At 44.7% G+C, this 25,045-nt stretch overlaps 1 protein-coding gene across 1 annotated transcript in view; it reads left to right on the top strand.

The window, feature by feature from the left end:
• The first annotated feature begins 945 nt into the window (after nt 1-945).
• Nucleotides 946-25,045, top strand: part of TRABD2B (TraB domain containing 2B) — a 540,370-nt gene continuing 516,270 nt past the window's right edge. The window contains exons 1-2 of the mRNA XM_006126436.3: nt 946-1,190; nt 2,772-3,332. Of these exons, the coding sequence (XP_006126498.2) occupies nt 1,083-1,190; nt 2,772-3,332 (669 nt within the window). The 5' untranslated portion in view covers nt 946-1,082. The remainder of the gene's footprint in view (nt 1,191-2,771; nt 3,333-25,045) is intronic.

The raw sequence follows: 25,045 nt of genomic DNA, 5'->3' as shown, positions 1-25,045 counted from the left end.
TCCATATTCAACAGTTTCAAAAGCTTAAAAGTAAAGTTGTGGTTTGATTCTATAATAAAGGATAGGGGTGCGAGGGAGAGGCATCTGTAATTTTTTTTACAGTTTGGGGAGAAGGACTCAGAGCCAACTAAAGGAAACACATTCCAGGGTAATGAATTAGACAAACACCCACATGCGATCCTGCCCAGAGCAAGAAATAAAACTGCAGGAGAAAAAAAAATCTTCCTCTTCTTCTCCAGCACTGAGGAGAGAGGTTGGCAGTTTGACAATGATTTGAAAAAGAAACTCACCTGCCCAGTCTAATTGAGGGAGGTGTCTTGGACCTGTATGTCCAGAGAGAAAGTCTCAGCCCTTCACTTCCTCCCGTTGCAGGTGAAAAATCAGGCTGCTCCCATTGGGGATAATTGAAGCCCAAGGCCCTGAAACTAGGAACCCAGCTGACGGCTCCAGCTGGTCCCTTTGCAGGCAAGGTGAAGATGATTGTGGATTACGCCTCCAGCGCCAGCTGGTTTAGATGATTGAGAAACAAGCGCCCTCTAGCGGCGCCGCAGCGCCACAACCACCAAAAAAAAAGTTCCAGGAGGATGGGAAGTTTGGGAAAGTTGGAAGTGGCTGGGAGTTTTTGCCTCCTCGCTGCGCGTGTGAGAGAGCCTGACATGCAGATCAGTACCCGCCTTCCCGTGCCTGTTCAAATAGCAAGCCCCGCATCCATCCTCACCCGCGGGGCTCCCACCCACCCCCCTCCCGCCACGCGCCTGGGCTCTCCCACCCCCTTCCCCACGCCGACCAAACTTGCTCCGGCCAGCTCCGGAGTGGCTCCTCCGAGTTGCACGGGAAGCATGGCGGAGGCTGGGGAGCAGCCGCAACGCGGGGCTCAGCCTCTGCGGAGCCTCGGCCCCTCGGCCCAGCCCTGAGCCCGGAGGGAGCTCCGGGCGCCGCCAGCCCCTGGCTTCGCACTTGTCACCTGCGGACGGGACGGGCAAAGTTTGTTTGAAGAACAAGCCGGGGAGAAAGTGGGGGGGACTGAGCTCCGAGGAGACCCAAAGAAGCCGCCCGGGAAGGCTCCGCTGGGGAGAGGCAGGATGCGACCCAAGCTGGCGCTGCTCTACCTCGTCTTCGGGGGGCTCCTGCCGGGCGTTGCACCCAGGAGGAAGCAGATCGACACCGGGCAATGTGAGCTGCCTCGATCGGTGAGCTAGTTTCCCCCTTCCCCAGCCTGCTTGGAGCCCACGCCCCGAGCACGAGCAGACCTTGGCGTTGTCCTCCAGGTGCCACTGTGTGTGGGCGGGGGGTAATTGCTGCTTTCTGCCCTCCCCACCCAAGTCACCCCCCTGCCCCATCAGAGTAGGGAGACCTTTCCAAGGACCCATCCCTGCCTTGCTTGCCTCCCTCTCCTCTGCTGGACCAGAGCTTGCTTCCAGGGGCACAGGATGGCTGCCCAGTTCACTCCAGGCATGCCAGCTACCAGGGTGAGATCCACACATGCAGAGAGCTAGTCCAACCACACCTCTATGCACACCGGGCTGTGCCTCTCGATAGACCCAGCCCTGTGGATGTGGTGCCTACGCACATGTGGCTATGACTGCAGGCTGCATGGCAACATGCACGTTTTGGGTGTCTTGCTTATACTTGGGTATCAATACAATTTCTGTGTTTGTGTACACACACACACACACACGCACAGCCTCCCCTTAGCCCTGCATGGGTATAGGCACTAACATAGCTTCAGTATATGTATTACATCTATAGCTATGTGACCTCGCCATCATCACATGTATCTGGTTATATACTTACTATGCAGAGGCAGGTACATAGAGCTATAGAAACACAGGTAAATATAGTTACAGAAAAGCAATAATTTTTTTTTATGAATTTGCCAAGATACCAATTAGATTTTTAAAGCTGAAATCTTAACCAGCTAGATTTGCTAATTGGATAAGTGTTATTGCCAACAGAAAATGGAATCTAAGCATATTACCTCCCTGTTATTGAATGCAGGGAGTGCTAGCTTGCTAATTTTAAGGCTGGATTCCTTTCAGGGCAACTTGGAAATTGAACTGTATTTCCTAAATATGAGCCCTTGCTTAATTCTTAACTAGCCAACAATTTATTAATTCACCCAGAGCTACATTAGTACATGCTACTGCTACTCAAGTGGAGACAGAACCAAAGTTTTAGATGTGTACTGCACATGAAGTATTGTACGACAAGCAAATAACAATGCAAATGACTAAGATTTCATATACAGATAGGTACATGCACAGAAGCTTTATTTTTTCTGTACGTGTACATTATAGAGGCTCAGAATATGTGTGTGTGGAGTGTGTGTTTGTGTGTTGCATCTGGATCTGTAGAGATATACACCAAAACAGTCTACCTCATAGACATCTCGGCTGATGCAGTGTATTATCCTCAAGTTGGTAGTGTGTGTTGTAGATAAAGTGTGTACAGCAGAGTCGTTGTATGTAAAATTCTCTCGTATTCTATCCTTTGTCCGAGGGGGAGCCGTATTGGTCTGTAACTTTAAAAACAACGAGTAGTCCTGTGGCACCTTAGAGACTGAGGTATCGTGAGCTTTTGTGGGCAAAACCCCCTTTTTTCTCCATTCAAGCTCATCTGAAAATGTGGGGACTCTCAGATTTTATAACCGAAAAAGAAGGAAGAGGGGAAAAAAAGTACCTGTCAATTGTAGTGCTGGTGGTAATGAAGCTGAAAGTTTTGTGGCCCTGCATCTTGTCCCCAAAACTGACTCTGCCTGTTCCCATCCACAGCAGGGAGAGCTAAATTCCTTCTTGTGGACCATCCGTCGGGACCCCCCGGCCTACTTGTTTGGCACCATCCATGTGCCCTACACACGGGTGTGGGACTTCATCCCGGAGAACTCCAAGGCAGCCTTCCAGGCCAGCACCAATGTATACTTTGAACTGGATCTCACAGACCCCTACACCATCTCGGGCCTGGCCAGTTGCCAGATGCTGCCCCATGGTGAGAACCTACAGGACGTGCTGCCTCGGGAGCTTTACCGTCGCCTCAAGCGGCACCTGGAGTACGTCAAGCTGATGCTGCCGCACTGGATGACCCCAGACCAGCGGGGCAAGGGGCTGTACGCCGATTACCTCTTCAACGCCATCGCCGGCAACTGGGAGCGCAAGAGGCCCGTCTGGGTGATGCTGATGGTCAATTCCCTGACAGAGACGGACATCCGCTCCCGAGGAGTGCCTGTGCTAGACCTCTACCTGGCCCAGGAGGCCGAGCGGATGAAGAAGAGGACAGGGGCTGTGGAGAGGGTGGAGGAACAGTGTCACCCATTGAATGGGCTCAACTTCTCCCAGGTAAGGGGGGCTTGGCCCCATGGGTCTCTTTGTCCATCCCAGCATGGGGAGAGGAAAGCTGAGAAGCACCAGGCTAAGGGGACTCAGGCAGACACAGCATAAGCTAAAGACCGTTGAGGCTGCAAAGACCTTTAGAGCAGTCCCTTAGCAACCGAACACTGATGGTACCGTCTACCTGCAGAGGTGACTTTCCCTCAGTGTGTGTGCGGGACAGCCACCACAACACAAATGCACACCCACCCCACTTTATCTCTCTTTGTGATATTCAGAAGCTTGAGATGTGCTGTCCGTAAGTTAATAAAAATGCAAGGGAACATGTCTGATTTCTGCAGCAACTTGGCACAAAGTTTTACCAACATCCTCTCCTTCCCTGCAACTAAGAAGTAAAATTATGAATTGAAAGGTGCCCGGGGGGAAGGGGTATAGTTTTAATGTCATTTTCTGGGTGTTTAATGTTGTACAAGCGGCTTGGGTGTCCTTGTGTTATTCCATGCCTAAAGATATGGACTTTATATAAGCTGTTGTGCGCTGAGAGAAATGGAATTTTCATTTCTCGGATCTGCAACGGGGAGGAGGCTTGTTAAGAGGAGGAGAAGTTTGGAAAGCGATGGACAGATTGAGGAGCAAGGGTTGGCGTAGCTTGAATCCAGAATGTCTCTTTCTGTTGAAGATTCAGCTTTTAAAATCAAATCCCATGCCAGTGACTATTTGGCTTGAGTGGATTTAACTTTGCTCTGTGAAATTGACCAATTAGACAGACTGGAAATTCTGAAAATGAGCAAAAAGAGTGGGAGGGGAAATATTCCAGTGAAAACTATGATTTACAATTACAGTGTATCAGTTTTTGTAACCGGCTTTAATCCTTACTGTAAGTGCAGCTATTTCCAGTTGTAACCCTGCTGTCCTTATTTAAACAAAAAACCCTCAGGGGCCTTTTCAGTGGAGAAACTGTCACCAACTGATGCTTTTTTTTCTCAATTATTTAATGGGGGTTTTGCTTTACAGGGAAAAATCACTTTTTTTTTTGTTCTTTTTGCAAAAGTAAATTCATTTCTTGTTCCCTGTGGTTAGTCTAGCATTATATACAAAGTTCCCATAATAAGTCTGAGAGAACCTGGGCTCTCAGGTATGGAAAGTATACAGTTTGAGTTGTTAAAAATTGTTATTTCTAAACCAAAACCTACAAATATCAGTGTTTTCTGACCAGGCATTTGCTTCTACCTTTCCTTCAAAGGGTTAACTGCCTTTTCTTTTGGTTGATCACATACTACTTTAAAACTGAAGTCTAAATAATTAACCACTGTCCCTCCCAATATTGATCGAGTCCTAAGTTGGCCATAGTAAGTCAAATAGTACTTAAAATGATACACATGAAAAAGCCTTAGCTAAAAATCTACGCTTGGAAACCTTTTAAATGTGAATCCTATTGTACATTTTTGTGTGTGTGAGGGAAATAGAATTGTGCAAAAAAAAAAAAAATCATAGCACTTTGAAGATGGAAATTCAACTTATTTTCCTTTTTAGTCACTAATTTTTAAAATGTACCTAGAATCCCCCTTCCTTTTTTAAAAAAATGGGGCAATTACCAACTTTAGTAAAGGAGATTTTTTTTTTAATGGACAGGAAAGGTGAATGTTGTGGAAAATTCTGAATTTATTAACACAGTGTTAGGTTTTGATTATTGAATTTGTCTATTTGATTATGGATTGTTGATGTTGCTGTGAAAATACGTCACCATTCAAGAATCATTTTAAACATGTTTTTTTTCTCAGCGTGAAGCCACTTTTGGAAAGGTGGCTCTTAAAACAACATGAGACAAAATTAAGTAAAACAAACCAGATAGCTCTTTGCTTGCTTCCTTTAGGATGAATACATCCTGGCACCTGGCAAATTGTTTGGTGGTAGTAATTTGTAATGTTATCACTATGTCTGGCAGTCCCACTGTTTGGAGTATTTCTGTGCTAATTGAGAGGTGTGGGTTCCTATAACTAGATTTCTCTCCTCTTCATTCTAGATCTTGGATCTTTCTGTAAGAAACACATAATTAACCTTACTAAAAATGGAAATCAGAACTTGACCAGTTCTTATATTCCACTCCGTCCGTCTATGTGTGTGGTTTGAGAACATCTGCGCTAAATTACACTTCCAAATCTGCTAAGGGCATCAGCACTTTTTACCTGCTTTCAGCATTACTGCAATATCGCATATATTATATAATATTTGGAAATTAAGTCTTGTAATTGTGCCTCATTAAAACCTCTTCATGCTTGTGTTTTTTAGGGAAAAATCCAACTTATTTCCCTAGTAAGTTTAAAAATAATCATTTGCTTCCCCCTCCTCCCCCCATTTGAAAGGCAGCTTTGTGTCTTTGCAGATTTTAAGCAGGACTTTGTATACTCAGTCCATTAATCTGATACCATCAGGAAGGGAAAAGCTACAAGTGATCACCCAGTTGTATTTGACTTTGATTTGTTTCAGAATGAAACTGTCGGTATTTGCATTTTTAACCAGGAATGCTCCATGCCCAGAGTTCCTTCGACTTCTGAATTGTTTCATGCAGATGAGAAAATTAAGCTGTATGCTGAAACTGACTGCTTCTTTGAGAATGTCGTAAATCAGTTCCCCATTGGTCAAGTTGGCACTATGACATTTGTAATTGGGTCCTCTATTTTGCCTGGAACTTCTGTACAGTATTTCCTACTGATATCTGGAGACCTTGTGGTTGCTATAATGCTGCTATACCATTGATTTTAATTGCCCTCCAAATGTTGTTAAAATTGAGAGACGGCCCCCTTCAGTGTGTACAAGCACCCACAACTCTAGTGACTTCAGGGAGAGTTTTGGTTCCATAAGGAATGCCGGACTGGGCCTTGGATATTAGTAAGTAGCAGCATTAGCCAACCACACAGTGCATTACGTGACGGTGAAGGTTCCTAAATCCAACTGTGATAAGTAAAGGTGGCTCAGAACCCCCTATTCTAGCATTGGGGAAGTCTGGATGCTGATTCAAAACAGATCTGAACTGTATGGAACTATCTGCTTAGCAGCTTTGATTCGGAGTGAAGTTTTTGGGAGATACCTCAAAGGTTTGGTGCCTAAACCGGTGGGAGGCTCTGGGCCTGTACAATTAACAGACACTGCCCTGAATCTCCAAACTCAGATCCTGCTCCATATTTTGAACTCGCCCACACCTAGGGTAGCCATGGGTCCAGTTTTGAACCGGACAGTCCAGTATTTGAGCTTTTCTGTTTGGGAAACAAATGGAGAAAATAGAAATGCCAGGTATTTTCTAAATAAGATGTAATGTCGATTGTGATGTCATGTCAAGTGTGTCCGGTATTTTTGTTGAAACTATCTGGCAACCCTGCCTGCACTTTGTGGAGTCGCCTGGAATCGGCAGTTCTCATTCAGGCTCAGCTCCCGTTTTTAGGCTCCTAACATCCTGTCTTGCCATTTAACCTCAGATGAGGAGGAAAGGTGTGTTTATGAAAGCTAGGGATGTGAGTGGATAACCAGTTAACTGGTGTCCTGGTAAGCCTCACCCTTAATGAACCTGTACTGGCTGGGAGCTGGCAGCTCACCCCGCTTCCTCTGCTGCTGCTTCTGTGCCCCTACCCAACCCCCGTGCAACGCTGCCAAATCCCAGCCTGCGTGGCCTCTCCTGCCTGGTTTTGGCAGGTGTTGGGGGAGAGCTTCCCCTACCAACGCAAAACACCATCTTGGCTTAACCACGAGGTCTTGCATGATCTAAAAATAAAAAAGGAGTCCTATAAAAAATGGAAAATAGGACAAATGACAAAGGATGAATATAGGCAAACAACACAGGAATGCAGGGGCAAGATTAGAAAGGCAAAGGCACAAAATGAGCTCAGACTAGCTATGGGAATAAAGGGAAACAAGAAGACATTTTATAAATATATTAGAAGTAAGAGGAAGACTAAGGACAGGGCAGGCCCAGTGCTCAGTGAGGAGGGAGAAACAGTAACAGGAAACTCGGAAATGGCAGAGATGCTTAATGACTTCTTTGTTTTGATTTTCACCAAGAAGTCTGAAGGAATGCCTAACATAGCGAATGCTAGTGGGAAGGGGCTAGGTTTAGAAGACAAAATTTAAAAAGAACAAGTTAAAAATCACCTAGAAAAGTTAGATGCCTGCAATTCACCAGAGCCTGATGAAATGCATCCTAGAATGCTCAAGGAGCTGATAGAAGAGGTATCTGAGCCTCTAGCTATCATCTTTGGACAATCATGGGAGACAGGAGAGATTCCAGAAGACTGGAAAAGGGCAAATACAGCGCCCATTTATGAAAAGGGAAATAAGAACAACCCAGGCAACTACAGACCAGTTAGTTTAACTTCTGTGCCAGGAAAGATAATGGAGCAAGTAATTAAGGAAATCATCTGTAAATGCTTGGAAGGTGGCAAGGTGATAGGGAACAGCCAGCATGGATCTGTAAAGAACAAATCATGTCAAACCAATCTGATAGCTTTCTTTGATAGGATAACGAGTCTTGTGGATAAGGGAGAACGGTGGATGTGGTATACCTAAACTTTAGTAAGGCATTTGATACGGTCTCGCATGATATTCTTATCAATAAACTAGGCAAATACAACTTAGATGGGGCTACTATAAGGTGGGTGCATAACTTGCTGGATAACTGTACTCAGAGAGTAGTTATTAATGGTTCACAATCTGGCTGGAAAGGCATAACAAGTGGGGTTCCTCAGGGGTCTGTTTTGGGCTGTTCAGTATCTTCATCAACGATTTAGATATTGGCATAGAAAGTACACTTATTAAGTTTGCAGATGATACCAAGCTGGGAGGGGCTGCGAGTAATCTGGAGGATAGGGTCATAATTCAAAATGATCTGGACAAATTGGAGAAATGGTCTGAGGTAAACAGGATGAAGTTTAAAAAGGACAAATGCAAAGTGCTCCACTTACGAAGGAACAATCAGTTTCACACATACAGAATGGGGAGTGACTGTTCAGGAGGGAGTACAGCAGAAAGGGATCTAGGGGTTATAGTGAATAACAAGCTGAATATGAGTCAGCAGTGTGATGCTGTCGCAAAGAAAGCGAACATGATTCTGGGGTGTATTAACAGGAGCGTTGTGAGTAAGACAAAAGAAGTCATTCTTCCACTCTACTCTGCGCTATTTAGGCCTCAGTTGGAGTACTGTGTCCAGTTCTGGGCACCGCATTTCAAGAAGGATGTGGAGAAATTGGAGAGGGTCCAGAGAAGAGCAACAAAAATGATTAAATGTCTAGAGAACATGACCTATGAAGGAAGGCTGAAAGAACTGGGTTTGTTTAGTTTAGAAAAGAGAAGATTGAGGGGGGGATATGATAGCCCTTTTCAGATATCTAAAAGGGTGTCATAAGGAGGAGGGAGAAAACTTGTTCATCTTGGCCTCTGAGGATAGAACAAGAAGCAATGGGCTTAAACTGCAGCAAGGGAGGTTTGGGTTGGACATTAGGAAAAAGTTCCTAACTGTCAGGGTGGTCAAACACTGGAATAAATTGCCCACAGAGGTTGTGGAATCTCCGTCTCTGGAGATATTTAAGAGTAGGTTAGATAAATGTCTATCCGAGATGGTCTAGACAGTATTTGGTCCTGCCATGGGGGCAGGGGTCTGGACTCAATGACCTCTCGAGGTCCCTTCCAGTCCTAGTATTCTATGATTCTAGCCAGAGGGCTGGAACATCCCCCTTACCAGTCCCCGTTTAATCAGTTAACCGGTTAAAGGTAACATTTTGCCAGTTGACTAATCAAACGGGATTTTACATCCCTAACGAAAGCTAATGGGAGCAGCAGGGACTTGACCAAGAATGTTCCACGAGGTTAGAGGGAGGATAATGCTTCCTGGAGCTCTAGAAGGATCAACATCTCCTGGTGCTCTTGGGACCCCACTGTTTCAAAACTCCATTATAGTTATAACAAGTGCTTTCCAGGAAGCTAAAGCACCTGTTGATTTTTGGGTAGAGATGGACCTGACCCCTCACCTGATCAGGCTGAAATTTGGGGAAGTTCTCATTGAGATTTGGATCTTAACTTTGCAGCAGGCTCCCAACTGTGGAAGGGGACCTGGCAAAATCAGGTGTCCATTAAAACCAATAGGACTGTTGCCATTGACTATGGTGTGTCTGAGCACCTTTGATTCCCAGGGGAAGGTTTGGAACTTCGCTACTAGGTCCCGCCTGGAGCCCATTGTGACTGCCAAGAAGGTATTTACTGCCCTCCCTCTAATTCCTTCCTATATATTAGCCACTTCGTGCTCTTTCATCTCCCATCACTAGTTCTTTGTCCACACAGTTAATCCACATTCAGCTGGTGGCAAAGCCTTTAGTTACTATGCTTCCTGCTTGCAAAGTAAGCCTCCCTGAGTTGTCTTGACAATTTTAAACCTACCCTCTCAATCCATACATGGGGAAATATCCCTGACTGACTGAACGAAGGCTGTGTTCATTATCCTCATGCTGTCTAGGCTTTCCTACTTAGTCATGAACCCGATGATTATCTCGATGGTATCACTTCAAGCTGTGGCGGGATAAATTAAATGAGAGACGTAATACCCAACTGTAACTGACTGGATCAGAGACAGTCTCAAAGAACGGAGGGCTAGATAGAGTCAGATCAAACTTCACACTTGGCTGTTCCCTTCCTTTCATTTCGACCCTCCCCTTCCCCCCACTCTCTGCACAAATAAACATTGTTTTCCTACTTTCCACCAAGGAGAGTCAGAATGAAGTGGACGAAATGACTTGGTTAACAAAGTCAGTCTTCATTTCCCAGGTCCTGTTGTTGCATCAAGCGCTGGGACATGGCAGGTCTGATTACGCTATTGATAGGATTACAGCGAGTACAAGCACTGCTTAATAAAAGGACAATGGGTGGTCCGTGATGTTTGGCCACTGACATCTATCTGCACTCTTTACATTGGGTCCTGGATTACAAAACCACATGAAATATTGCTCTCCGGACAGGACAATATTATGGTATGCCCGGTATGCCTCCTTTTTAAAAAAAGACAAAATAGTTTTGCCTCTGCAAGGTAAGAGTGTAAATCCCATCTAAAATGTTTAACCCATTAACTGGGATTCTGTAGAGGGGGGCTACTCTGGTTGGGCTGGATCCCAGTTAACCTGTTACCCCAGTAATATGCCCTTTACATCCCTACTACAAGGGCCATAATCTTTAGATGACACAAACTGCTGTAGCTCTGATTTCTGTGGAGCGATGCCAATTTACACCAGCTGAGGATCTGGCCCAGTTTAAAAAAAAAACAGAAATAGATGGGAAAAGTTAATTTGTTTTTTAGATCTAGACATAATTGTCTGAACAAAAAAGCTTTTTGCTTTTTTGGGCGTGGGCTAATGTTGGTGGAAAAATAGGATTTTTGTCAAGCAATTTTTTTGCCAAAAAGCCCCAAATATTTCAGATATTGGTTGCTTAAATACCTGAAGATTTTTGTCTACCTTTGCCAAAAGTCTCTCCCATACCTACGTTTTATTCTGTTATATTTTTTTATGAAAAACTGAATTTCTCATGTGCTTCTGTGGGGGGGAGGGGGAGGGTGTAATTTCTCAACTAGCATTAGTAAATTTATAATGAAAAGGGACATGGCAAAATTAAAATTATTCTGTGTTGTGTCTGGGGGTGATAGAGAGCTAATGAGATGGAGTCACTTTAAAACCTGAGCAAGACAACTCTTGAGGGTAAAAATATGTACTCAGAAAAGAAATCAGTAGCTGCTACTAATAGTTATACCCCAAGTTATCAAAATCTGAATGATTTATAGAATCTAATTTACTTTTCATACACATCTCTAGGGCCATGATGTTTTCCTCCTTGAAATCTCTCTCTGGGTCCTGCTCTGTCAGCATGCCTACTGGAAAAGAAGAAGTTAGACAGTTAATAATGACTTGCAGTGCAGTTGGCAATTCATCTGCTATATTGATATTTAATTGAAAATGTGTATAACAAAATGCATTTACTTGATTGTACCACTTTACCCATCCCCACAAACCTTCATGTGTCCCTTGAGTTCATAAGCCCCTGTCTTGGTGTTATATTTTGTTACTGTGCAACCTCCATACCTGAAAGGTCTCTATCATTAGATCCAATGGTAGGCTCAGAGTCTAAGGTCACAATGCCGTTTGCCACACTGGAGATTGATCTCCTGGCATTTGATTTAGTGGGTCTAATAAAGACCCATTAAATCGAACACGGCGGGCATGCCCCGGTCAGCACCGATACGCCTCACGGTTGCAAAGAGTAAGGGAAGCCAACAGGAACAAATGCTTCTGTCAATCTCCCGCTGTGAAGACGGACCAAACTCAGCTTAACGTATGTCAGCTCCAGCTATGTTGTGTATTCCAGCTGGAGTTGTGTACCTTAAGCCAGCCTTCTGGGTCTAATATAGACCTCACCTGAGTTTGCTAACTCTTCATGTGTTTTTATGACACTCGTTATAATAATGGTGTGCTGATCCTGGCCCTTGAACATTATTTCAATATAGAAATGAAATTGCAGTAGTTGATATTTATGCCATTTGTCTTCCTTTTTGGATTACAGTCACCGTGTTGCCAGCCTCACACATTCAAAACTCAGGAAACTGGCCCCCCCAAATCAAGAAATACTAAGCTCTTTTATCAGAGGGGTAGCTGTGTTAGTCTGTATCTGCAAAAGTGACAATGAGTCCTGTCGCACCTTATAAACTAAACTTCATGCACATGCTATGAAGAAGCTATGGCTGCTACTCCAAGGCTAGTAGTGAGTTGAACTACAGACCCATTCTTCAGTGTCAGGTCAGGCAGGGTGATATAATGATCCTCATGCTCTCTTGTACTTAGCCCCATCGGAAAATCTCTGACCTAAAAGAACTAACTCATCAGGTCCCTTTGAACTGGTGCTCCCAGTCAAAGGAGACTTTGCAGAAGCCAGACAGAACAATCGCCCGTATGTGCCGTTGAGTATTGGAATACATGAGACAGATCCATTGGCCTTGGGTGGCATGTCCGAGGCACAAAGGCATGCAATAGATGTCCCGTGTGCTTTGCCAAGACAGGCCACCTCATTAGACTGCATGTTCCTTTGTCAAATGGAAACTGAAAGGCTTTATCTGAATGCCTCTGAGTTCAGGGGTTTCCACTTTCCTCTGTGCCTTTGCTATTGTAACCCGCACACCTGCTGGGTGTGGTGCACTGTTCCATCTAGTGGCACCAAGACCACTTACAGAGAGAATGAATCTGCTTTACAGCCTTAGCTGAGAAGCAGTCGGCTTTTAGCTCATGCTGTAGAGCAATGTTTCTTAAACTGTGTTCTGTGGCACAAAAGTGTACCGTGAGGCAGGCGGAGGTGTGCCGCGGAGAACAACATAATTCAAAATGGCTGCCCTTAAAGGGCTGGTGACTTTTTTCTCTCAATAACTTCCCTCCACTTTTTTTTTTCCTCAACAAAAAATCTTTGGTGTACCCCATAAAAATAAATTGTGTGGTGTTCCTCGGTCTTAAAAAGTTTAAGAAACACTGCTGTAGAGGCTCATGCACTAAGTTCCAAAGATCCCAGTGTGCCTGTTGGCATTACACTATCACAATTACATTAATGGAGATTGCCTATCTCCTGGAGCTGGAAGGGACTTTGAAAGGTCATTGAGTCCAGGCCCCTGCCTTCACAGCACAACCAAGTACCATCCCTGACAAATTTTTGCCCCAAATGGCCTCTGCAAGGATTGAACTCACAACTCTAAGTTTAGCAGGCCAATGCTCAAACCACTGAGCTATCCCTGCCCCATAGGTGCTATAATCCCTGATGTTGTCTGGAGGCCAGTGATGCAACAATCCAGGGCAGGAGCAAAGTGTTTCATTTTTGTTTTGTTTTTTAAACTGCACATTCAGGGAGAAACAAAGGTATCTATCCTGATATCTGAGCTGCCTGCTCCCAGGGGCTGGAGCTGGCTTTTTATTCTGTTCATGTAGCGCCTGATGCGGTAGGGCCAACATCTGGAACTCTACTGCCATACAAATTATTAATAATCCTTGGTGGCTGAAGAGGGCCTGTTGGGAGCAGAAATGGTACAATTCTGCTGTGTAAAGGAGGGGAGGCAAAGTATGTCCTCCATACAACCCAGAGCACTGTTTCCCACAGCCTCATTATGCAGAAATGCATGGGCAGAGAGTAAGAGGATTTTGCAAGGGATCTTCATAACACCCACTGGACTAAAAGCATCATCTGGGGAGTTGACTCCTCCTCCCAGCTGCCTGCCACACGGTGGATAGGAGCCCAGATCAACAAAGCTCCGTCGGCTCCTAACTACCCCTGATTTCAAAGGCTGTTAGGACTCTAATCACAACATTGTGTTTAAACCTTAAGAACCTCAATTCACATACAGTCCAACCTCCAGCCCTCAGTGAAATCTTTAACAATCTTCCCTCAGTCCCTGGCGGCTAGCAGTCCTGCATTATAATGCCAGCCCACATCATTCCGGCTGGTCGGTGGTTCCCATACTGAAACGATCTGTAAGCAAGGGCATTAATTCACTTCGTGCTCCCGGTGGGACTGGGGTCTGCAAGCAGCGCTCTTGGCAAGGCAGGTCTGGGAACTTCAGAGTGATGTACTGTGTTGTAGACAGCAGAACAGGCTTCCCCTGTATTGCACTTCAGGTTCCAAACCCTCTGTCATTAACCTCTTGGCTCATTGTTTGTGGTTGTCAGAGAAAGCGATGTGAAGGAGAAATATTGGTTACTCCACACCTACACTTAATAAATATGGAGGATTTATCCTGTCTATTGACTTTATGGCATGCTTTGACCAGGGTTGTTGCAAAACTTCCGATTTCTCTTTCTCTCTCCTTTCTCTCAGGGTATGTCTACGCTACAGTTTTTTTTCCCCCAGAAAAATGGCCATTTTTCCGAGAAAAACAATACTTAATGGCCACACTGCTATTGTGTTCTTTCGACAGAAAGTTAAAAGAATGGGAGGGGTTTTTCCAATGGCAGTAAACCTCATTCTACAAAGACGACGCGTTTTTCCGAAAAACCTTTTCTGAAAAAAGCTATGTAGATGTGGAAGAGAGTGGGGTTTTTTTTCGAAAGAAGAGGCTGCCAGGAAAAAGCACAGGTGCCCTGGAGGCCAATTCTTCCACAGTAATCACAGCTGAAATGCAAGATAGCATTCACATTGATTGGATGCTATCTTTTTTAAAAAAAGGGTGCTTTCTTGTTGTGCTTTTGCTGTGTAGACGCTCTCTTTCGAAAGACGTTTTTCCGGAAGATCTCTTCCAGAAAAGCTTCTTCCAAAAGAAGCCTTCAGGCGAGACGTAGACCCCCTTCCCCCCACACACACACGGGGTAGGGACTAATTATACACATGAACAGAGAGATCATTTCGCAGCACAAGAACTGATTATTCACAAACACACATGTCCCCCTTTTAATAGTGTAAGTGCAAGAGCTTCAAAGGTGAGCCCTGATTTTTTTTTCAGTGCCTCCATTTTTGAATTCCCAATCTGAAGGACTTTACAAGGGGCCTCATTTTGAGGCTGCTGAGCCACCTCCTATCCGCTGAAAGGCAGAGCCCTTAAACATCAAGCGAGTAGGGGATTCTGCCTCATTACTCGCTTTTGAAAAATCTTGTCCTAAAAGGTTTGAAAGAAAGCTGTTCATAATGAAACTGAAATCAAAAGGGATGAATATATAGTAGCAGTAGAGACAGATGGGCCATCAGACTGAGGTAAGAGAAGATCTCTGGCACCTTGGTTCACGTTTACAGCAACTGAAGTTCAAGAAGTTGGCGGGCCTTTTTTGTTTCAATTTTTTTGAGCCTTTTGACTCTCAGACTCCGGCCATGATAGCAGCTAATTTGATACACCAGAAGAGAGGCAACCAGAAGTGCATTGTATCAGAAATCTCACTCCCGAATCTGCACTCCAAACTATTTATTTCCAGCCTCGTTTTTCAGACTTAAGTGTCGTGGATAAGCTTTTGTAGTCCCATCCCAAATGTCTAGTGTCTTTCCAGAAACTTCTACAAATCAGTTCACTTGGAGACACTGATTGAAGGATAGACATGACTGGTAAGAGCCAGTGTTCTTTTGACAAGCAGTTATGATGGGGATTAAGCTAGGGACTCTACAGTTTAAAGGCATGAGTTGCGAGAGCTTAAGCTAAAAAGGCAAGGCTCTGTAGCAGCCTCCAATGCGCTGCAGATTGGGCACAGAGGAGACCCTGTGTCACACACTCATGAAAGGGTTACCCAAACTCAGTACAGTTCAGCTATCTTGTTCTTCCTTGGATTTCCATCCTCTACTCCCTCTAATGCTCAGGTATGTATTGCAACGGCTTACTCCTGCTCTGCTTGGTTAGGATAGCCTCAGATGGCATTTTGAATCCTCACAAAGTTATAAATTCCTTTGCTGATGCCTCTGCAAATGGCATCAGGTCCAGACTGTTCAAAAGCTCATTTCAGTCACTTTTCTTAGCACTGGTTAGTCTAACCATGTTCTCTAACAGCTGTATTTCCACTCCGTAGAGCATCTATGTTTCTTTGTGGTCCTTGGAAAAAGCATCTCTTGCAAGTCATGTCATTATCCTAACGTGATATAAATGAATGCTGCTAAAGTCTGTAAATAAAAACCATACACTTGGCATTTTGAGATGGTACTGCTGCACGTTGTTTGGCTTGCATAAATCCATCAGCACACATCTTTGTTGATATAAATGATTGGAAAGCTTTTTCATATTCAGATGTTCCAGTATGAGACTGGTTTAACACGGGTTTAAGCACCCATATTCTAACACACTGTTTCTCAACCAGGGGTACAAGTACCTTTAGGGGTACTTGAGAGAAGTCTGGGGGGTACGTCAACAGAACTGAAATTTGGAGAAAACTGAATTTTTGTTTAAGTTTTACAGTGTTTTATTATTTTTGTACTTTTTACACCCAAAAATTTCATTACTTGCCCGACTACAATGAAGTTGTTTAAACAAGTGTGTTGCAGTGGTAGAAAAAAATGGTGTGTCTGAAAACTGTAGGTACTGGGGGTACTTATACTTTTTTTTTTTTTCTAAAGGGGTACTTTGTAAAACAATTGAGAGACACTGTTATAACACATACAGGCCATGCCTTGAGTTAATTTCTGACATTCTAGCTAGCTTTAGGGTAACTTTGAAAATGTAAATTTTTATTGATTTCCTACAAATAAACTTCACCTGAACACCTCAACCCCTGGTGGGTGAAAATCTGTCTCCATGAAGGACAATAAGAATGCTTCAATTCACTTCTTTTGACCCAGGAAAGCATCCCATATATGTAGGGAGTCAGAAAACTTCTACTGATTATGGGCCAAATCCTGCAGTTCTGCTCACTCAAAAACTTCCTTCAGAGTCTTTCTGTGTGAGGCAGGGATGAGTAGGCAGGGCAGGGTTTGCCCAGGAAATATGCATGGTCATATACAGAAGGGACGAAACAAGTATCTGTAGAGCTACTTATCTAGCCCCTATCACAAGAGTATATGAAAGCCTCATAATCTTTTAATGAATCTATCTTCACTACACCTTTTGTGGAGCAACAAAGTGCTATTACCCTCATTTTGCACATGGGGAACTGAAGCATAGAAAGACTAAGTGACATACCCAAGTTCAGACAGGAATTCTGTTTCAGAGAAGGGAACTGAACACGGTTTCCCTAGTCTTGGCTATGGGCCCTAATCACTGGACAAGGCTTTCCCCTCAAATGGAAATGAGAGAAATTTTGATTTTTTTTCTTGTCTGCATTTTGTTAACAAAATTTTGGAAACAGTGGTCAGGACTTTCAAGTGATCCTGAGTGCATTCAATTGTTTGGGGGGGGGGGGGGGGCATCTGGAGACTTCGTCTTCAGAAAGTGCTGAGCTCCCAACCACTGAAAATCAGACTTCCTCCCAGATGTTGTCACTTTAGCACCCCAAACTGGAAGCACCTAAAATCACCTGAGGAAGTGGGTCTGGCCCATGAAAGCTCATCACCTAATAAACCATCTTGTTAGTCGTTAAAGTGCTACATAGTCCTGTTTTTTGATTCAGCTAGACCAGACTAACACGGCTACATTTCTATCGCTGTCCCTTCTGGGTATTCTGGCCAAAATGGAATATCCTGGCCAAAATGTTTGCCATATAAGCAGCATTGTTCACTGGATTCTGATTAATAGAATTATCTAATCTTTCTCCCAGTCGCTCTGTATCCAAGTTCTTCTATAGCAGGGCAATAATTTTTAATGGGGGAGGGGGCACTCCAAGATTTTGGAAAGTGGTTGAGGGCTGCACTCTTCCATGGTATTAATGGAGGTGTTCTGGGGTCTGTGATGGAAGCTGGGTGCAGAAGGGATCTTGGGGTAAGGGATTGGGGTGCAGGAGGGAGTGGGGTTTAGGAGGGAATTTTGACCTAGGGCAGGTGACTGGGGTGCAGGAGTTTGGGTTGTGACCTAGAGTAGGGGGGGATTGTGATTTGGGATAGGCCACTGAGGTGCCAGATCTGGGAGGGGGTATGGGTGCAGGAGGGAGGCAGAGGGTTTGGGTATGTTGAGTGGAGGGGCAGAGGGCTGGGGAAGGGAAGGCAGGGGTGCCAGAGGCAGGCTTTGACCAGCAGACTTACCAGCCAGCAGCCCAACCAGCCTGCCTGTTTGCAGAGCTTAAAACGTTTCTCAGCCAGCATGCCTGCCTACCCCGTGCCTGCACAGGCTGCAGGGCCATGTGCTTGTGTGAATAAATCAGCTGAAGGCAGAAACTGGCCAATGGGATTGTGTGTGGGGGCGGGGGGAGCAGTGCCTGAACCTCCCTCCACCCTCCAGGATCACAATTTTGAAAGAGAAACGGCCCTGCAGCCGCTTTTCTGAGCAGTGTGGGGAACAAACAGGGGAACCCGCCTGGGCCAGATCCAGTGGCTTGGTGGGCCAGATACCATGCCATATTTTGTCCAGGCCTGTTCTACAGAGTCTACTGTTGTTGTATTGGGGTGTTTGTAGAGGACAAAATTACCTGCAGACCATAACTAGAAAAGGAAACTGTCTACAAAAAACGGTGAAACTGACCAGGCTAGTTTTTATGTACAGCAAAGTGCAAAACAAGTAAACCAAATGGTCAGTATGTTGATTTTTAAAGATCTTTCCATTTTCCTACATCAGCTTGCCATTAGTAATAAAGAGGAGAATATTTCCTTATTTAAAGATTTTAAATCTTTACAGCACATTGCCAATATTTTAGGGACTGCACTAGCCCTTATAACTCACCTAATGAGCTATCATGTTTGTTAGCAGTCTGATACTAACTGAAACTGATAATTTGCTGCATGCTAACTGATACTGATTTGCTGTATGCTAACTGATACTGATAATTTGCTGTATGCTTTCTGCAGCTAAGACATTTTTGCTTCCCTTTGATTTTTTTTTCATGGTCATTTTCTGTAATAATAGGTGACAACATAATAATGCAGAAGATGCCTACTCAACGTTAGGCAGATGCAAAACTCTCAGAATAAAGAAGATGCAAAGTCAGCAAAGGGAAAGAGAAAAACGAGACTTGAGAAACATAGCTGAGTTACTGAAGGCCTTTGTATTTTTTGGCCTGTAGCTGATTTACCATGTTTAAAAAAAAATCAAGATAGTGATTTTTATTCCACTAGTCAAATGTAATTTGAGTCGTTGGGCCAGATTCCCAGCTGGATATTGGCATGCATCTTCGAATTTCAGTAGAGCGGTGTCAGTGTGCAGGTGAGAATCAGGGCCATGAATTAAGTTGCATGAGTGTGTTCAGTGGGGCCTCCAGACTTCCTGGGCCCCTTGGCAAGGTGGCGGTAGGAGCCTGGTTCTGTGCTCTTGTAAGGGGGACCTTAGGTAGGAGGGACAGGGGAGGGGAAGCCAGCCCTCAGCACCAGCCGGAGTGCACCGTGCCGTGAGGGGCTCTGGCGGCAATTTAAAGGACCCCTGGCTCTAGCCGCTGATGTAGCCACAGTAGAAATAGTGGTGGATGGAAGTCCTGTGCCTTTCTGAATCGTCAAACCCTGGAGTAATTGCTCTTTTTGTCCCCCTCTGTCAGCAGGCCTGGGTGCGTTCAGCAGAAATTACTGACTAAAGCGCAGTCGACTGACTAACGCGCATGTTTTCTGGGATACCACAAGTTCAAACAATGATGAGATATCTCTGCTAAGTGCGTATTATGCCATTTAATCACTAGCTGGGTTTAGATATGAAAGAGCTGGGCTTGATTACTCTTCCCCCACCTTACTGAGTAGAATGGGAATCAGAGTTGGAGAGAGACTTTTTCAGAAACAATCATAAAAAGGCTCATGTAGAAATAGGCTAAATGGCAAATCAGGCTACCAGTCCCTGTATTATTGTCCGAATTAGTCTAAAGGGACATCTGTTCCATACGGCGTTTGAGACAACTGTGACAGTCTGTTGACGCAAAGAAATACGAGTCTGGGGTTAGTTTTTTCTTTGCCAGTTTCACTGCTCAGGAATAAAAGCCTGTGCCAGTGGTCTGAGGTGCGTCTAAGGGAATGGGCCCTATGGGCGGATGATTTAGAACACAAGTGGCCGGCTTTTTCTCCAAGGAGCAGCTTGGGAATATAGGTTGGTAATGAGCTTTAAAGCTGCCCAACACTAGATTTCTAGATAGACACCAGTTCAAACGGCAAACACCTTGTTTCCATTTGGTGACTGTGACGGGGGTTTGTGGGAAGAACTGGTTGTCTCAGCTCAGTGCCCACTCAACAAGCTTGACATCAACAAAAATCACTGGTGCTTCTCCGCACCTATGCTGGCATTCTTGAGAGAGAGCAAGGACTCAGCGGGCCTTGGGGACTGAGTTGAGGACCATCTTGCCCTTCAATGGGATACCCTCTCTCTAGTTCTGGATTTAGTTATGGGAGTGGGATGATGCCAGTGGGTTTGGTTCTGTTCTGAACCTGGCTGTGCCTGTCCCATGGCTAAAAGAAGGACTCTGTCTGTGGGCTGAAAAACTAGCACCATCTGCCAGGGTTATATTATCTTATAGGCCACGTATACACTACATGGAAGATTGACGCAGTGGCAGTCGACCTTCTGGGGTTCAATTTAGCTGGTCTAGTGAAGACCCCCTAAATCAAACTCAGAGATCACCGCCATCGGTGCCAGAACTCCTGCTCCTCCTAGGAGTAAGGGAAACTGATGGGAGCATTTGCTCCTGTCGACCTCCTGCTGTGTGGACGGTGAGTTAAGATACGTTGACTCCAGCTAAGCAATTGACGTTGCTGAATTTGCATATCTTAAGTTGACCTTCAGCTCTAGAGTAGGTCAGGCTTGTGCGATTGATGCTGGTGTTAGGCTGTGGCTCTGACTACCATAGTCTAGAAGAAGTTAACCTCCTTTTGTGTCCTGCATGCCCACAGGCCACAACCAGGTAGTGGCACCAATAACTGACCCCCGGCATGCTTTGTAAGTTTTCCATAATATTTACTGAATGGACTTGTATAAGCCACCTTTGATGTTGCCTAACAACACCCCTGTGAGGTAGGGACGTGTTGTTAGCCCCATTGCACAGATGGGGAATGGAAGCACAGAGAGATTGAGTGACTTGCCCAAGGTCACACAGGTTCATCTGCAGACTCCCTATGTCTCCCAGACCCAGGGCTAGCGCCTTAACCACTGGACAGCCTCTCTCCTTGCCTTTTCCCTTCTGTCATAAGAACCTTTCGAGGGAGTAGTAATTTCACAGAGTGCTTCATTCCACATCCAAACATTTCTCCCTGAAATGAGTTCAGAATATGAAGTGCAGGTCCTTAAGCAACTAGGTGTCCTCAGTGGGCCTAGCTGGCTGGCGCTTCAGAGGTCAATTGTGAGAAACCAAGTATCAGAGGGGTAGCCGTGTTAGTCTGAATCTGCAAAAGCGGCGAGGAGTCCTGTGGCACCTTGTAGACTAACTGAAGTGTAGGAGCATAAGCTTTCGTGGGCAAAGACCCACTTCGTCAGATTCATACATACATGCATCTGACGAAGTGGGTCTTTGCCCACGAAAGCTTATGCTCCTACACTTCAGTTAGTCTATAAGGTGCCACAGGACTCCTCGCCGCTTGTGAGAAACCAGTGTCTTCCTTACGGCTCCAAACAATAGCCCATCTTGAATCTGTATTACGTTAGCTCCTCAATATATTTTTTAAATCCCAAATATAGAGCACAATGTAGCAGTTAGTTTGTTTTAAGGCAGTTATGTAAGTACCAGGAAGTCTAATTAGGCAAGTGAAACCTTCTTGGAATAACTTACTCTCCTTGTCAGAGAGGAGAATTGAAAGTCTAAGGGCAGGAGTGTTCCTGGATTTGTGCTGTCGTCTGGCTGTGTGTTTGGTTTGTGGCAGTGACTTACTGCCTGCCGAGGCTGACTGGCTCTTTACCCAGCTAATTGTACGAGGCCAGAGAGGTTTTTCGTTATTAACTCAAGTGGCTTGGCTGTGAAATGAGACATACTGTACAGTCCATAACTCAAGCTTGCTTTTAGAGGCATTTGTTTCATTCTCAGTCAAGCATGGCGTCCAGAGAGATGTGAGCCTTTAATGTCTCTCTCTCAATGTAATAATTTAGCCCCAGTAATGCACAGTGGTTCTGGTCCCAGTAATGAAAGAGAACTTGATAATCTAGACGGGCCCTTCTGAAAAATAAACTGACTGCTTGGAGTGCTCCCTATGTGCTAATTATGATTGGACAAGCTCATGAGCAATTTAATATGCAAAGCTCTGAGCTGGTATGGCTATGAATTTGTAAGAAAGCAGAGATGGGCCCAGGCCACTCAATTCAACCCCGATCTGGGTTTTTGAACATCTAAAATTTGGGTATGGAGAAGAGAAAGAGCTGAGCTTGAGATGTTGTGTTCCGACCCGGTATGGCTGCTGTCACGAAGACAAAGGATTGAGGTGTGAGATCTGGAAGAAGAACACTAAAGAACCTCCAAGACCTACTTGAGATTCTGGTCTGCCCTTCATCCAAAATCGGTCTCATTTTCCTTTTATTGCCCTGGAAAGATTCTTTTATTAGTGGACTACAGTGGTTTTTTAATTGAGGTGTTGTGCAGCACGTCAAGCTGCGATCTCCTAACACATTGTAAACTGTGGTTAGCTCACTATGGGATTCCAGATGAGTCAATGCACCAGTCATGGCCACAACTCATGAATGGCTCAGCAGTTCTCTTTGATACCTCACTTGACGCACACCAGCTCAAGCCCTTGCTATGCACAGTCAACTCTGGTTAACAGGAAAGTAAGTACACAGAGCAGAGACCTTGATGAAATAAAATGCTCGGCAGATGATTCACCGAGTCCTTCCATAGAGGTTTTAGGCTGTCATGGTGCTATCACCAATTCAGAGACACATGGACACATATCCCTTTGTATTAGCATCTAACAAACTGCGTGACCTTGGGCATTAATATGTGCTTCTAACCAAGCTGTGTTTACCCTCTGTAGCTCCAAGACAGCTGTATAGCAAACAACTAAACCAGAAGAAATATGCCAATAAATATTCAACAGAAGTATCCTCATTGGAAATGGAAAAGAGAGAGTGTCACATTACATGCAAAACATAGTATCAGGTAGCCTGCCAGTATAACAGCTATGCCAGCTGTATCAGGGTCATAGAATCATAGATTACTAGAACTGGAAGGGACCTCTGGAGGTCAAGTCCAGTCTCTGGCCCTCATGGCACAACCAAGTACCATCTAGATCAGTGCTTACCAATTTTATTTGGCCACGGAACCCCTTAAAAAAATGCCAGAGGGAACTGGTCTATTCCCGCCCCCCAAAAAGGGGGGAAAAACTGTCAAGCAAAAAAACCCACAAAAATGCCGGCCTGCCCCTAAGACCGTGGCGGCTGGCGGCCCCTTGAAAATAGCAACCCCGGGAGACCGCCTGGCTCGCCCACCCCTAAGACTGGCTCTGGGAGGGAAGAGTGAACAGGTTCTCGCGGAACCTTTACTTTCACTTGGAACGCCGGGGTTCCACGGAGCACTATTCAGAAAACACTGATCTATATCATCCCTGATAGATGCTTATCTAACCTGCTCTTGAATATCTCCAGTGATGGAGATTCTACAACCTCCCTAGGCAATTTATTCCAGTGTTTAGCCACCCTGATAGGTCGGACGTTTTTCCTAATGCCCAACTTAAACCTCCCTTGCTACAGTTTAAGCCCATGGTTGCTGCTTGTCCTATCCTCAGAGGTTATGGAGAATATTTTTTTTTCTTCCTGCTCCTTGTAAAACCCTTTTAGGTACTTTGAACGCTGCTATCATGTCCCCGCTCAGTCATGGCCATGTGATCTGGAAGTCACTGAGTTTCAGAGACTGTGGTTAGAATGAATCGGTGGTTTATTATTGTGGGCTGGTGGGTTTTTGCTTTATTTTTCATGTGGGTTGCATTTGGAAAGTCTTCTCTGGCACTTGAGAATGCTGAGCCCTGCCGTGCATTAGGGATATTGATATTTTTTTCCAGGCCCCAGTCGCATGGTCCAGATCATGGTAACAAAGTGTTATGTTCTTATTTGCACTTCTCTGTGTTCTACCACATCTAAAAGAAGGAAGCAAGCTAGGTAGATATAAAGTGATGCCATCATTAAGACAGTGATCAATTGTTCACCCTTTCCTCAGAAGGTAGGACAAAAAATAATCAGCATAATTTGCATCAAGGGAGATTTAGGTTGGATATTAGTAAGAAACTCCCTAACTGTCAGGGTGGTTAATTCCCAATACAAATTAACTGGGGAGGTTGTGGAATCTCTGTCAATGGAGGTTTTTCACAATGGGTTAGACCAATAGCTGTCAGGTACAGCCTATATCAGGGTGGGCAAAATACAGCCCACTGCCGGAAAACAGTGTCCAGTTCTGGTATCCGCAGCTAGGAATGGTGTTGGTGAATTAGACAGGGATCAGAGAAGTACCACAAGAATGATTAAAGGGTTAAAATATGCCTTGTAATTACAGACACAAGGAACTCAGTCCATGTAGTTTAAATAGATAGGGTTCTTGATTACAGTCTAAAAGTATCTACATGGGGAACAAATCTTGAATAATGGTCTCTTCCATCTAGCGGAGAAAGGTCTAGCCTGGTTCAATGGGTGGAAGCTGAAGAGAGACAAATCCAGACTGTACATAAAGTGGTAAATCGTAAATAGCAAGAATAATTAACAATTGAAACTGTTTACCGAGGGTCCTGGTGAATTCCCTACCACTGGCAATTTTCAAAATCCAGAATAGATTTTTTTTTCCCCTCAAAGATATACTCAGGAGTTGTTTTTGGAGACATTCCATGGTCTGTAAAGAAGGGCAAATTCAGTGATCACACTAGTGCCTTCTAGCCTGGGAATCTAAGAATAGTTAGTTCATGAAGCATGAATTCAGCCCCAGTTGTTCACACGAGGCTAACCCAAATAGATTTTGCCCCATGCACTTGCTTAGACAAAATGCTACCTTAGGTAGTACTATGGCTTCATGACCTTAGGACCTGAACACCCCATCATCTTTAATGTATCCTCCTCATGCAGAGCTATGAGCTCCATTTTACATATAGGGAACTGAGGTGTAAAGAGAGATGAAGGCTGAGTTCATCAAAGGTCTTGATTCACCTAACTCCCATTGAGGATCTAGGCGTACATGGCTTGTCCAACATCACACACGGAGTCTAGTAGAGCAGGGAATCGAACCTGGGTCCTTGACTGATAC

This window comes from Pelodiscus sinensis, chromosome 9 (genome assembly GCF_049634645.1).
Source record: "Pelodiscus sinensis isolate JC-2024 chromosome 9, ASM4963464v1, whole genome shotgun sequence".
Classification (NCBI taxonomy): domain Eukaryota; kingdom Metazoa; phylum Chordata; order Testudines; family Trionychidae; genus Pelodiscus; species Pelodiscus sinensis.
The sequence above is the reverse complement of the archived record's forward strand: the minus strand, read 5'-3'. Positions and strand labels throughout refer to the sequence as shown.